The sequence below is a fragment of the Drosophila innubila genome, chromosome X, assembly GCF_004354385.1.
Source record: "Drosophila innubila isolate TH190305 chromosome X, UK_Dinn_1.0, whole genome shotgun sequence".
Classification (NCBI taxonomy): domain Eukaryota; kingdom Metazoa; phylum Arthropoda; class Insecta; order Diptera; family Drosophilidae; genus Drosophila; species Drosophila innubila.
The window spans coordinates 8235972-8248363 of record NC_047626.1 but is presented as its reverse complement, the minus strand read 5'-3'; the positions used below and the strand labels follow the sequence as shown (position 1 = coordinate 8248363).

The window sequence follows — 12392 nt, the reverse complement described above, 5'->3', positions numbered from 1 at the left end:
ATTGTCGTGGGCAGGGGGGAGTATTCAGTGGCAGAGGGTGGGGGTTACAATTACAGGGGTTGGACGAGCCCAAAAGAAAACTGAGAGTCACCCTCCCTCGCGAGATGCGAGACTTGACGATACGAAATCGGTCATTATGTGTACATGGCACGCATTTCCTAAACTCGTTCTCGTTTCTAATTCTCTTTCTCATTCCAGTGTACCATTCCGAATTGCGTTTTCGATAGCTCGATTCTCATTCCCCATGCGAACAGAAACTAATAATTAAAACTACAAATGAATTCACACCCTTCGTGCAGTTCGAGTTCAAATCAACTATTCACAATGTGTGTGAGAGTGACTATGAGTGAGAGTGAGTGTGGGTGTGGTTAAAGGAATGAGTACTCATAGAAATTTAAAACATGACTATTGACATTTTAACTGAAACCTTAACAAATATTATTTTTTTTACAATACAAATAATTTGTTGAGGATTGAAAAATAAGTCTTCCTTTTTGATCTGAATACAAAAATTATGAAATAATTATTGAACTTCAAAATTATTTTATTTTTCTTAAGGTTTTTCATTTATGCCAATTTTTCTTAAACATCTAATAATATATCTCTATTTGTAAATTTAAGTAGCATACAAATATATTTCTCAGCTGAAAAGATATTTTATCTAAACTCTGTTACTAGCATATAAAGCTAGCTTTAAGCTAAATGTAAATCAAAACGGCAAATAATACTATTATTAAAAATAAATCATTTTTTTATTTTAATTAAAAATAAATAATGTACCGTATATTTTTTTTCCATTCATCAATATAATTTTTTTTTTCAGATTACATTTTCTAAAAACTTATTACACTTATTATCTCTTATCAAGTGAACCATTTAATTGATATTGAGCAGCATAAACAATTCATTTTTACCTGAATACATTCACATTTTATTCTTTACTAGACTGAGTATTTACACGTTATTCATTCAATAAATAATCGATAAGTTCTTCAACTTTTGTTTTGAGATGTATGTCATAACTTTGAATGTTCTATAAGTGAATGCATAACTTATTCATTTCGTTGTGACCCAAGTCCATTCACAAACACTCACACACACACACACACACACACACACACACTCAGATGTCAGAGCTGACAAAATGTCAACTTGTTTGACTGACAGATGCGCTAATATAGAAAAGTTTTTCAGACTCTTCCTCAAACGCAACGTTGCAGGTGTCAATCAAATGTTAGACTCTTCATATTCCCAATTAGCGATAGTCAGCAACATGAACTCACGTGACTCACGCACCCATCACTAGGCACTATGTTGATTGATTGGCAGCTGGGGCAAAATAAAACCCAAGAGATGAAAGAGAAATCATAATACAGCAGAGTTTCATTTACGCCGTCATTTACTTAAGTTGTCAATCAAACGCAGATCTGGTCACATTGGAATTTAAATGTGATATTCTAGAACTATTGAAAAAATGATATCACTTCAAAAAAGTTTTGATAATTTCTGTAAATTCCCCATATATTTTAAGTCTTTGTTCAAATTCCACTTTATCTACAATGTATTTCAAGTGTGCTGGTCACACTTTCTTTTAGAGATGACACTTACGTGACTCACGCAGCCATTGCTATACCTTTTGAAAGGTTTTAATACTCACTAAAGACAGACGATACTTTCTTCAACCACAATTCACTTTATTTCTTAATTAATTTTAGCACTTGTTTCCTCTTGCTCTCAATTAGAGATGACAGTGGCAGAGCTCACGCACCCATCTTCAAGTAGTACTTGTTGTAGGGTCAAGATATTGAATTCTTCGCTACGATCATTCAATAATATCTCAAGTATTTCCTGAGGAAGAGGCGGCATTTTCAAGTATTTGATTAAAATGGCATTCAACTCTCGAATGGCGCCCACAAAACAATGCCAGGCGAATGGGGAAAAGGGAATGGGGGAATCCAAGATGCTAATGGAAAAACGGTGGCAGACATATAGTGAATAGGGGATAGGGGATGGAGAGGTTGGGGAGGGTCGTGAGGCAAATCAGAAATAATAAAGTCAAGGGGCAATATCCTGTAATCATAACATTTTCAACTTGGCACAGACGATGCGGCGACTGCACACCACGCATTACTGATCGGGGGCGGTAGGGCCCCATCTAGGCGTGGGCTCCCCAACAACAACAACAACAATTGCAATGCGCACTCAATAAATTTCAATTAAGCAAACAACAGCCAGTGCATTTTCCCACTGCAGTTTACTATATACATATTGCTTATAGTTTTTCTTTTGTCTTGCATTCCTTTCTACCCATACCCTGTAATACGGCCAAAAAGAGTGAATTTAAGTATAAGCCTCACAGAACTCAAAATCTGTAAGAGCTAGAGTTAGGAAATTTGGTATGTGTGTTCTTTAAGTCCTTAATAAGCTAAAGTTTGTTGCATATATGGATGGGTTTTCTAATTCTCGAGATAAACTACACAATATCCCAGGAAAGTCGGAATCTGTAAGAGCTAGAGTTAAGAAATTTGGTATGTGTGTTCTTTAAGTCCTTACTAAGCTAAAGTTCGTTGGATATATGGATGGGTTTCCTAATTCTCGAGATAAGCTAGACATAATCCCAGGGAAGTTAGAATCTGTAAGAGCTAGAGTTAAGAAATTTGGTATGTACATTGATTTTTACTAGCTAAATTTAGCCAAACATTTTAATTAGATATAGATAGTCTATTAAAATGGAAAATGGGAAACAAGAACATGTAAATATTAAAATATATTCAGAGCGGTTATGATAAAACTTTATTTTTTTATTCACTGTTATTTTGCTCTCATAATTTCTGCAACTGTTGCAAGTTTGCAAATGAATGCGTATCTGCTAGTCGAGCATGCCACACACTTCTCGCACTCTTACGTCTGTTGTTTTCATTGTGCATAGCACATTGCACATTGTTTTATGTGGCGTTGCGTTGTGGAAATCGATTTCAATTTCAGTTTTTTTCATCATTTCCATGCCGTCTTTTTTTCCAAATGCCTTTTCAATATGCTAATTACTGAGGTGTATTTCAAGTAATTGTGAAATTATGAGTAGTGGCATTTAGTGCGCGCAAAAACTCAGTACAACTGGAATTTAAGCTTCAGATCAAAATACATAATTTTCTTTTACTTAAAAATTAGCTAAAACGAATTTTTATTTAAATTAAGCTTTGTAACAATACCTTAAAAGTTTAAGAAAAAAAAACTCAATTGCTATTAGTGGTTTGAAATAACTAAAATGAATTTTTATTCAAATTAAGCTTTGTAACTATGCCTAATAAATTTAAAAAAAAAATCAATTATTATTACTAGCTTTAAATATTATTATTATTATTGTGTACTTTTAACTTTTTCGACTATTTGTAAGCATTTAGCATTTATTCCATTCAGGTGAAAGAAACTCAATTTAAAGTCAAGCCAAGTTTATTTTCCATAAAGTAAGCGAATTTGCCAAAATCATAAAAATACGTATTAATTCATTTTTAATAGAGATCTTTAAAATAAGCTTCAAGCTAAACGAATGAAGAATTGATTTTACCCAAAGATCTCGTAGATGGTAATATCTATAGAGAATTCCGTTCTTACGTTGCTTTGTCAATAGATTAAAAAAAAAACTGGAAATACTTTATTAATAATAGAATATTGTACGCTGCTCAGTAAAAGTTTATTATAATATGCTACCTACATAATATACATGCAAAGATTTGCCTTCTTGCATTTAGAGTTGTAATATTTTCATGAAATTTGCTTTACTGCAAACTTATTACGAATTTAGTACATTTTTCGGCATGTTTTGTGCTCTCTTTCGTGGCAGTAACAATGTAATTAGAGTGGCATGCACTGAAAGTAATATCTATGCTTTTCCATGTTTAAAGAAAGTGTGAGAATTTCATAATGTTACAAAAATTGAACATTCAATGAACTATAATTTAATAGATCTATTAAATGTACATGTAGATAACTATAGGGTAAACTGCTCAGTTAGTTTCTGTGTCTTGTAAACTCTTTAAACATGTTTTCTTCAAGTGTATAATGTATATATATGAACTTGCATTGTTCGCTTTATGCGTGTGTATCTAATGACTTTAATAATGTTGAAGTGGGTGCAAAAACTACCGTCACAAGGGCTGAACTGAATCTCAAAATCCCAAAAAATTCCATAGGCCAGGGAATTTCACCCCTGGTGCCGTCGTGTCTCAACTCCTCAGTCCATCATCATACAAATGCATGATTCATGCTACACTTGCAACATTCAACTAAATATTAAGCGACTTTTATGTACACACACCGAAATACTTCCATATATACTTGTGTAGACCAGGAGCTACACTACACTACACATTACACACTACTGCACTACATCAAAAGTCACCCCTAGAGTTGTGGCATTCAGACAAAGTGTGGGAGCAAAGAATATTGTAGTACATATTCTTTGCTTAATACTCTTACAGAGGTTATGCTGAGTTTCTTACTAAATTTGTTTTTTTGTTAAAAAAAAGTCTCTGATATTTTAAAATCTATATGTATACACTTAAAAGTCTTGTCTCTAAAAAAATTCATTGAAAACTAAACATTCTTCAAAATAGAGAATACATCTTAGCAAATAAATAACAGCAAATCTCAGTTATTATATAACTTACATAAACTTATCAAGTTTGTTCAGAATCACTGGACTATAACACATATAACTGACATATGTGGAAATCTTCAATCGGCAAAATGTTTTTTGTTTGCTAGACTATTTTATTTTAAAGACATTTTTAAAGAAACTCTGAATATATCTGGTATAAATATATCTACATGGTATATCAATTAAATCGGACTATTATACCATATGTACCTGTCAAAGAAACAGTCACTCGGAAAATACTTGTTACTGCAGAAAAGCTCGGGAAATTTAAACTTAAGTATTTTCCACATATGCTGAACTGGTTTTATAATTGAAGAATCGAACAACATAATATTGGAGCGATCAGTGAACAAATGTGTTTCAATTTTAAAAAGTAGATTTTGTTTTAAAGTAATCAAATTAAGTGAAGCAATATATAAAGAAAATTGAAAAAAGAGTATTAAACTTTCAACTTTTTCTACTTTTCCCATATGCCAGCCGCTGGAGTGAGAGTTTAGGGAATTAATGGGGGGGAGTGGAATTGATTTGTGTCCAAAATACTTCCGCGATTTGTTGTTTAGTTGGCTGTCAACACTTGAAAGCAAGTCGCAGACAAGACACCAAGCAAGCAACCCATAAATGAGAAATACGCATGGCATATAACATCAATTTCATTCATTCATTCATTCCAGACTCTCTTACAATCCACAAAACCTCGTTCCAAGTGGCGTTTGCCATTTCCGATGTCTCCTGCACTTCAAAGTGGTCTTGCTTCATGTTTTCTTATTTCTTTTTTATTCATTTCTCGCTTTTTTTTCCATTTCTTTTCTTTTGGCACTTTTTTTTCTTGCTTTTTGCATTTGATGGCACATTTCCGGCAACGTCTTGTTGTTGATTTTTCGCTCTATTTTTGGGTTGAGGCACACGCATATGGCGAAGACCTCTACCTCAATCTTTGCCATACAAAATGTTGCAGTGTTGTTAAACGCCAGCAAATGCTGGAGCTTGCTTCGTACCACATATATTATGAAATGGAAATGTGCAATTTTAAATAATTTACGAATCAAATTTTTTTTACTCTTATTCAAATTTAACCATTTTGAAAAAAAGTAAATAAAACTTGGACCAAATTCGTACCTGAAGATTTTTAAAACAAAATTTAATAGACAAATATTTTTCATAGCTATACATTTGTGAATTATCTTAACTTTCAAATTTTTCGCTAAGTGTTGTATTTTATTTGTATACAGAAATTGAAATCAGCTTTTTTTATTTAAATATTTTTTAATAATCATTTGTAGTTAATTGAAACTAAAGTTGCTTTGATTTGTTTCTTAAGATATCTCAACCAAGTTGTGTATTTTATTTGTTTACAGAAATTGTAATCAGCTTTTTTTATTTAAATATTTTTTAATAATCATTTGTAGTTAATTAAAACTAAAGTTGCTTTAGTTTTTAATAAAATGATTTTTTTAATAAATAAATTTTTATATAATTGCCTAAGCTATGTCAACATAATTCATTTTTTCGTTTTCTTCGTATAAAAAAGAGTACAATTTAAAGAAAAATTATATACAGGGACGAAGAAGACGAAACCAACCGAAAATCTGTCAAATCTCCATACATTTGTGGAAGATTTTCCGTTGGTTTCGATTTCTGTGGCACCGCTGATAATGTGCCAAAGAATTTAAAATGTAGCCGTTTTGGTAGAATTGTACCATTATTTTTGCCTCTTGAACTTACTCTCAACTTTATCTCAGTCTCGCTTTTTTTTGCATTCTCTTTGCTTATACGCATTATTAGCTTTTGTATAAAGTTCATTTGTTAAACATGCGTAACGTACATATGTATGTGTGTGTGTGTGTGTGTGTGTGTGTGTGTGTGTGCTTCAATTGCATATTGTGCACCCCTGGACCAGGGCTGCATTTAACTTAATTGAATTGCTCTGTGTGCGACACTTTTGGACTTTTCAAGTGTTTTTCGCAATGGGGGAGTGTCTGTTTCTATACCCTTGCATAGGGTATTTTGATTTGATCTTAAAAAGTGTAACGCATCAATGATGTCGAGATATCTCAACCAAACTCAAAAGCATATTGATTATTTCTGATTATTTCCGGAGTATTATTTTCTTGGTTGGTCAAAATACCTCCTTGAGTTTTACGTTTAATTAAAAAAAATAAAACTCCAGAAATAATCATTATGCTATGAGTTTTATTTATTTTTCTCAAAAATAATGATTATTTCATAATATAAAAATCATAAATCTTAGGATCATGGTGACATTGCAAAGATTACCCTTAAAGAGTTTTATTTTTTTGATCAAAAGTAATCATAAGTAAAAACTCATAGAATAATGATTATTTCGTGAGTTTTATAATAAAACTTATAATGATTACAGTCCCTGCTTATAACTTTTGTAACAACATTCAATAAAAACTTTTACTTTATTGTTACTTTTAAGAAAAACTCTTTGAAATGCTACATAGATTTGCTAGAGTATCAAATAATCGGCGTGTCGACAATGACATATCATTTTTGTTGTTATTGCGGCTGCTGTTGACTGTTTCTTTTGGGCCCAAGTGACACGTGGCAATGGTTTGGGGGCGGACTTTATCTGCGACACGCATCTGTGGCCATGGCCTTTGTCTTCTGCGGACGTGCATTTAATTGCCATGGAGTAAATCCACACCCAAAAACCAAAAAGAAAAAAAAAAAAGTAAAACACAGACAAACAAAACAAAATAAAACCAGACCAGATTAAACCGGGCCAGAACCAGACAAGCCAAACCCAATCGCAATCGCAATTCCAATTCCAATTTCGATTGGCCTCGCTTCAGTCTGTTTAATTGTTTTTTATTCTTTTTTTTTTCATTTTTTTTTTTTTTTTTTTGGCAGCTTTGAATTAGGCCGTATTTTGCGCTTCATTTATCAGCGGATACGTAACCGTTATCGCGTATCTGCATTTGAATCTGCATTTGTATCTTTGGCTTTATCTGCTCTGCGTCAGCAGATAAACTTTCATTTTTGATGATAATCTTTTTTTATTGTCATTGATATTCTTGTAAGAAAAATGAGTATATGGAAAAACTGAAACTTCTATATCCGCAAAATGTTCCAAATTTAAAAAAAAAAACTTAAAAACCAAAATTTTGAATCAGTTAATTATTTTCAAGTACTCTTAAATTTCTATTACACTGGGCAACAAAATATAACTTGTGCCTAAAATAAATATTACTAAGTCGATTTTAACTTCCCAAAAACAGATTTAAAAATTTGTTTGAAATTTAACTGTCCAATAAACCATCAGTTTATTATTTCATATGTTCAAAACTATTTTTTTTTTTTAAATTCAATCATCGAAAATTTTTGTAATAGTTTCATAGTTTGACAGTAACATAAAAAAAGCAATTTTGATAACTTTTAACAAAGATCTTAAGTATAGACCTATCTGACATGCAAAAATCTTCTACTTATTGATATCAATTTCTAAATTAAAAATTGTCAAGAGTAATTATTTATTTCGGCAACAATTTATTAGAGTTCACTGAACCAGAAGAAAGTGCAATGTTTGCTTTCAATTGAATGCAGATTCATTTTTGCATTTCTATATTTTATAACAATATATACATATGTGGAAGTATGTATTTATTTCAATTTACATATGTATGAGGAAAGGGGTTTGTTTTTTTTTTTTTTGGATCTCCGTGCGGCATACGTGACTTTTGGGTCATGTCTTTGTGTGGTATGTGACTAAATGGCGAATATTTGCATTCATTTATCAAATAGACAAAACAATAACAATTCGTTCAGCGATTAGCTGCTACAAATGGAACCAGTTCAGGAACAAACATAGCGGAAGTTCACTCTCGATTGCGCAATCATCAACTGCTTGGACAGCCCTCGTAAATGTATCCAACAAATGCTAAAATAAGTACTAAACATGTCCGTCCATTATTTATTATGACTACGTGACGTTTATTTGTTTGTAGTTAGCGCTTTGTAGAGCGCCATAGAGTCATTATTTTGGTTAGGGATTTATGACTTTGGGCTGCACAGTTATTACCTGAAAGCTTCTAATAGGAACATACCTTGCCCGGTAATCATCTTTTATGTTCGTAAATGCCGCACCTAATATTGTAGGATCGTATTTAAATTTTTACTATAGAACTTAAACCCGATATCGGTTAATACTTTATGTATAGTTATACCATTTTACAAATTATTAGAAAAGTACAATATAAAAATATATTTAAATACAAAATAATCATAAAACATATTTTGATATCTAGGAACAGATTAATTTCTTAAACATCAAATAGTTAATCTTATTAAAGAACTTTGGGCAAGCATTTATTTTGATTAATTGGTTCCTGATTAAATTGAATCTCTCACATTTAATAGATTATATATAGAACCCTTAACCCTTCTAATAAAAATGATCAATTTACACTATATATATTTAAAAATATACTGATTCTTCTTAAGATTATTTTCTGACTAAGTGATTAACTCATGATTTTGGTAATTTTTGTATATATCTCAAAGCGAATTAACTGATGTCTTAGCCCATCCATATTTATAGGAAACATTTTATCATTCTTTTTTGCGATATTTTTGTTTTGCATTCTTAATTTGGTTTGAAATTCTCAGAACTATTCGAAATACTCGTAGTTAATCAATGCATATAGAAACTTGATATTAGAGCTATTATGCAATCAGCAGCAATATGATCTAACTAACCATAATCAATGTATCTATGTGTTTGTATCTATTATCAACATGCGGGTATCTGTAAATGTATCTGTATCTGTAGCTGTCTCAATTTCGAATGCATATTCATTTCATTCATTTTAACTGGCTTGCAAATAATTCTCAAGGTCTTTTTAAACAGCAACAACAAGAAAACTGATAGCCTGACACTTCCCCTACCCCTCCCCCTCCCCGATCACCCTTAACAATTGGTCTACACCCGCTGTAGAACACAAGTTTTGCAAGCACAAACAAAACCAAAAACCAAAAAAAAAAAACACGATGCGAAATAATTGAATTTAATTAACATGGGAAATGTGCGCTCCACTAACAAAAACAATGAAAGACTCCAACAACAACAACACGTGCACAAGAACACAGAGAGATTGAAAGAGAGTGAGAGAGAGAGGAAGACCAGCATGAGAATGCAGCAAGTGTAGCTGTGATTTATGTACACACATACATATGTATGTATGTGCCTCTCGCGCTCTTATAAGAATTTATTCTGTGTGCTTGTGTGTGCGTGTGCGTGTTAGTTGCCAAAATGCATAAAATACTTATGCTTGCATGTTGCTAATGTCATTGCAGCATTGTGGCTAAACATTTGCAAACATTGACAAAAGAAAGTTGATGATCAACAAAAACAAAATAAAGCTTTCTTCTTCTTACCTGCGCACAAAATGCAGCCAAAAGTGCGAAGCTCCAAAGCCAGCAATGTTGCTGAGTTGCTTTTGTTGCTGCTGCTGTTGTTGTTGTTTTGTAATGTTGCTGCTGCCTTTTGAGTCGAATTCTTGTTGTTGCTTTGCTTAGCGTGTACAACATTTTGTGGCCGTCTTGATGCTTTATGTTGTTGATGTTGTTGTTGTTGTTGTTGATGCTGGTGATGTTGCTGCTGTTGATGTTGCTGTTGCAACTTGTAATACGTATGTGTGTCGATATATTTTCTTTGACTTTTTGCTGCAACACTTTTTTTATTTATTTATTTATCTTTTTTTCTTTTGCTAATTTCTTTTGATTTTCGACATTCTCAAGACGAGTGTAGTTTTTGTTTTTAACAAATGCATTGTTTTAAATTTCTTTGTTTTCTCTATAAACTTCACAACTTATAAAATATTATAAACTTTCCTCATGTCATACTGTGAGAGAGAGCAAAAAATAAATACAAAATTGGGAGAGTGTGTATGAGTGCGCGTGCTTGTGTGTGTGTGTGTGTATGGTAAGCTCAGTTTTTAAGCCAAGCTTCGACTTTGCTTAGTTGCTCTCTCGCTCTCCCGCTCTGTGCTCTCTCACATAGTTGTTGCGCACAATTGATGTGGCCAAGCCTCAGTGTCTGTCTCTGTCTCCTACTCCATCTTGAGTGCGTTACGTTCGTTGCTGTTGCTGTGCTTTCAATTGTTGCAGACGTAACACAATAATAACAATCACAATAACATAATGCTTGATTGCATTTCAGCAACAAAATTTGTCTGATCATAGACACCAAAAAATTAAATTAAATTAATTATAACAAATACATATGTATGTAGAAATTATACATACAATCATAAGTATGTTCGTATATGTATTTATGTTTTGTACATATATATTTAAATGCCAATGAAAAGAAAACAACAACTTTTACAAAAACCAGTTTTGTTTTATGTGATCAGAAAAAAAAAACTAAAAAGCTACCTAGGGTCGTTGTTGTTGTTGTTGCTGCTGTTGTTGCTTGTTATTAACATTGCCGTATGCAAAAAGGCCTTCAACTTTGTTGCTGAGCTGCAGCGCCAAGAGCGTAAGATTGCGAGAGCGCAAGAGAGTGCGCTAGTGAAAAATGTTCGAAGCTTAGCAAAAGAGTAGCTTAGCTAAAGTCGAAGTTCTCTCTCTCTCTCTATATCTCTCACTAAATATGTATGTTGCCATTGTTCTGTCACTTACTAGAACAACAACAACTAACAACTTTTGAGTTGTGCAAAAGCTTTAACAACAACAACAACAATGCACAAAGCTCATAAAAACGAGTTTTGATTTCAATTTTTCTTAATTTTTTTTAAGTGAATTTAGGACAAGTTTCTATGTGAAAGAATAATAAACACCATTTGTTTCCGTTGCTGTGTCTGTTTTGTAATTTTTTTTTTTGTATGCTAAGTTTGTATTTACTTCTGCTGACTGTTTGTCAAATTCATTCACAAATCAAACAAGAGAAATTTCATTCAAACATATTCAAATTTGAAGAGCAACAACAACAACAAGTGCAAATCGGCGCCAACAGAGAGCGCCTATGTGCGTGTGTAAGAGTGGGAGTGGGGGAGATGAGAGAGAGTGAGAGCGGGAGTGGGCTGGCAAAGAGAGCTGATCTTGGGCAGGCAAAAGAAAGCGACGGCATGTCAACAACAACACAAAGCTGCTGCCGGCGCAGCCAGTGTTGCGTAGGTGTTGCTAATGTTGTTGCTAATGTTGTTGATACGTTTGTTGTTGTTGTTGTGCTTGTTGTTGCTAACGCTGTTTTTTTTGCAACGCAACACAAAAACAACTCTCAATTTCTGCTTTTACTTTGTTGCTACGCTTTGTTGCGCATTTCTCACACAAAAACGAAAAAAAAAAACCCAAACCCAAAAAAAATATAACAAAAAAATCAAAAGTCTACAGATGATGTTCAAAATTCATGTAGGGGTATGTATGTGTGTATGTATTTATTATATGTGAACACAACGAACTTTTCGTATTGAATAATAAAAACTTTTTGTATATATTGTAAAATATATGAGTAATATATATGTATGTATATATTTATAAATACATACATATGTATATCTGCGTTCAAAAATTTTTTGCTAACCGTCGCCAAAAAAAAAGATACAAAATACTCAAAAAAAAACAACAAAAACGTACACTCAGACGCAGACGCACACACACGTAAACACACACGGGGCAACAACGATGAAGACGGCGACTGCGACGACGGTAACGACGACGACGACGACGAAGTCGGACGAAAACAACGGACGACGGATGAGACAAATGGCGC

At 32.8% G+C, this 12392-nt stretch overlaps 1 protein-coding gene across 2 annotated transcripts in view; it reads right to left on the bottom strand.

Annotated features, from left to right (window-relative positions):
* The window catches only part of LOC117793786 (tyrosine-protein phosphatase 10D), a 65946-nt gene extending 55494 nt beyond the window's left edge, over nt 1-10452 (bottom strand). For both annotated transcript variants that reach the window (XM_034634182.1, XM_034634181.1), the window contains exon 1: nt 10055-10452. In XM_034634182.1, coding sequence (XP_034490073.1) covers nt 10055-10207 — 153 coding nt within the window. In that variant the 5' untranslated portion in view covers nt 10208-10452. The remainder of the gene's footprint in view (nt 1-10054) is intronic.
* Between the last annotated feature and the right edge of the window lie 1940 nt (nt 10453-12392).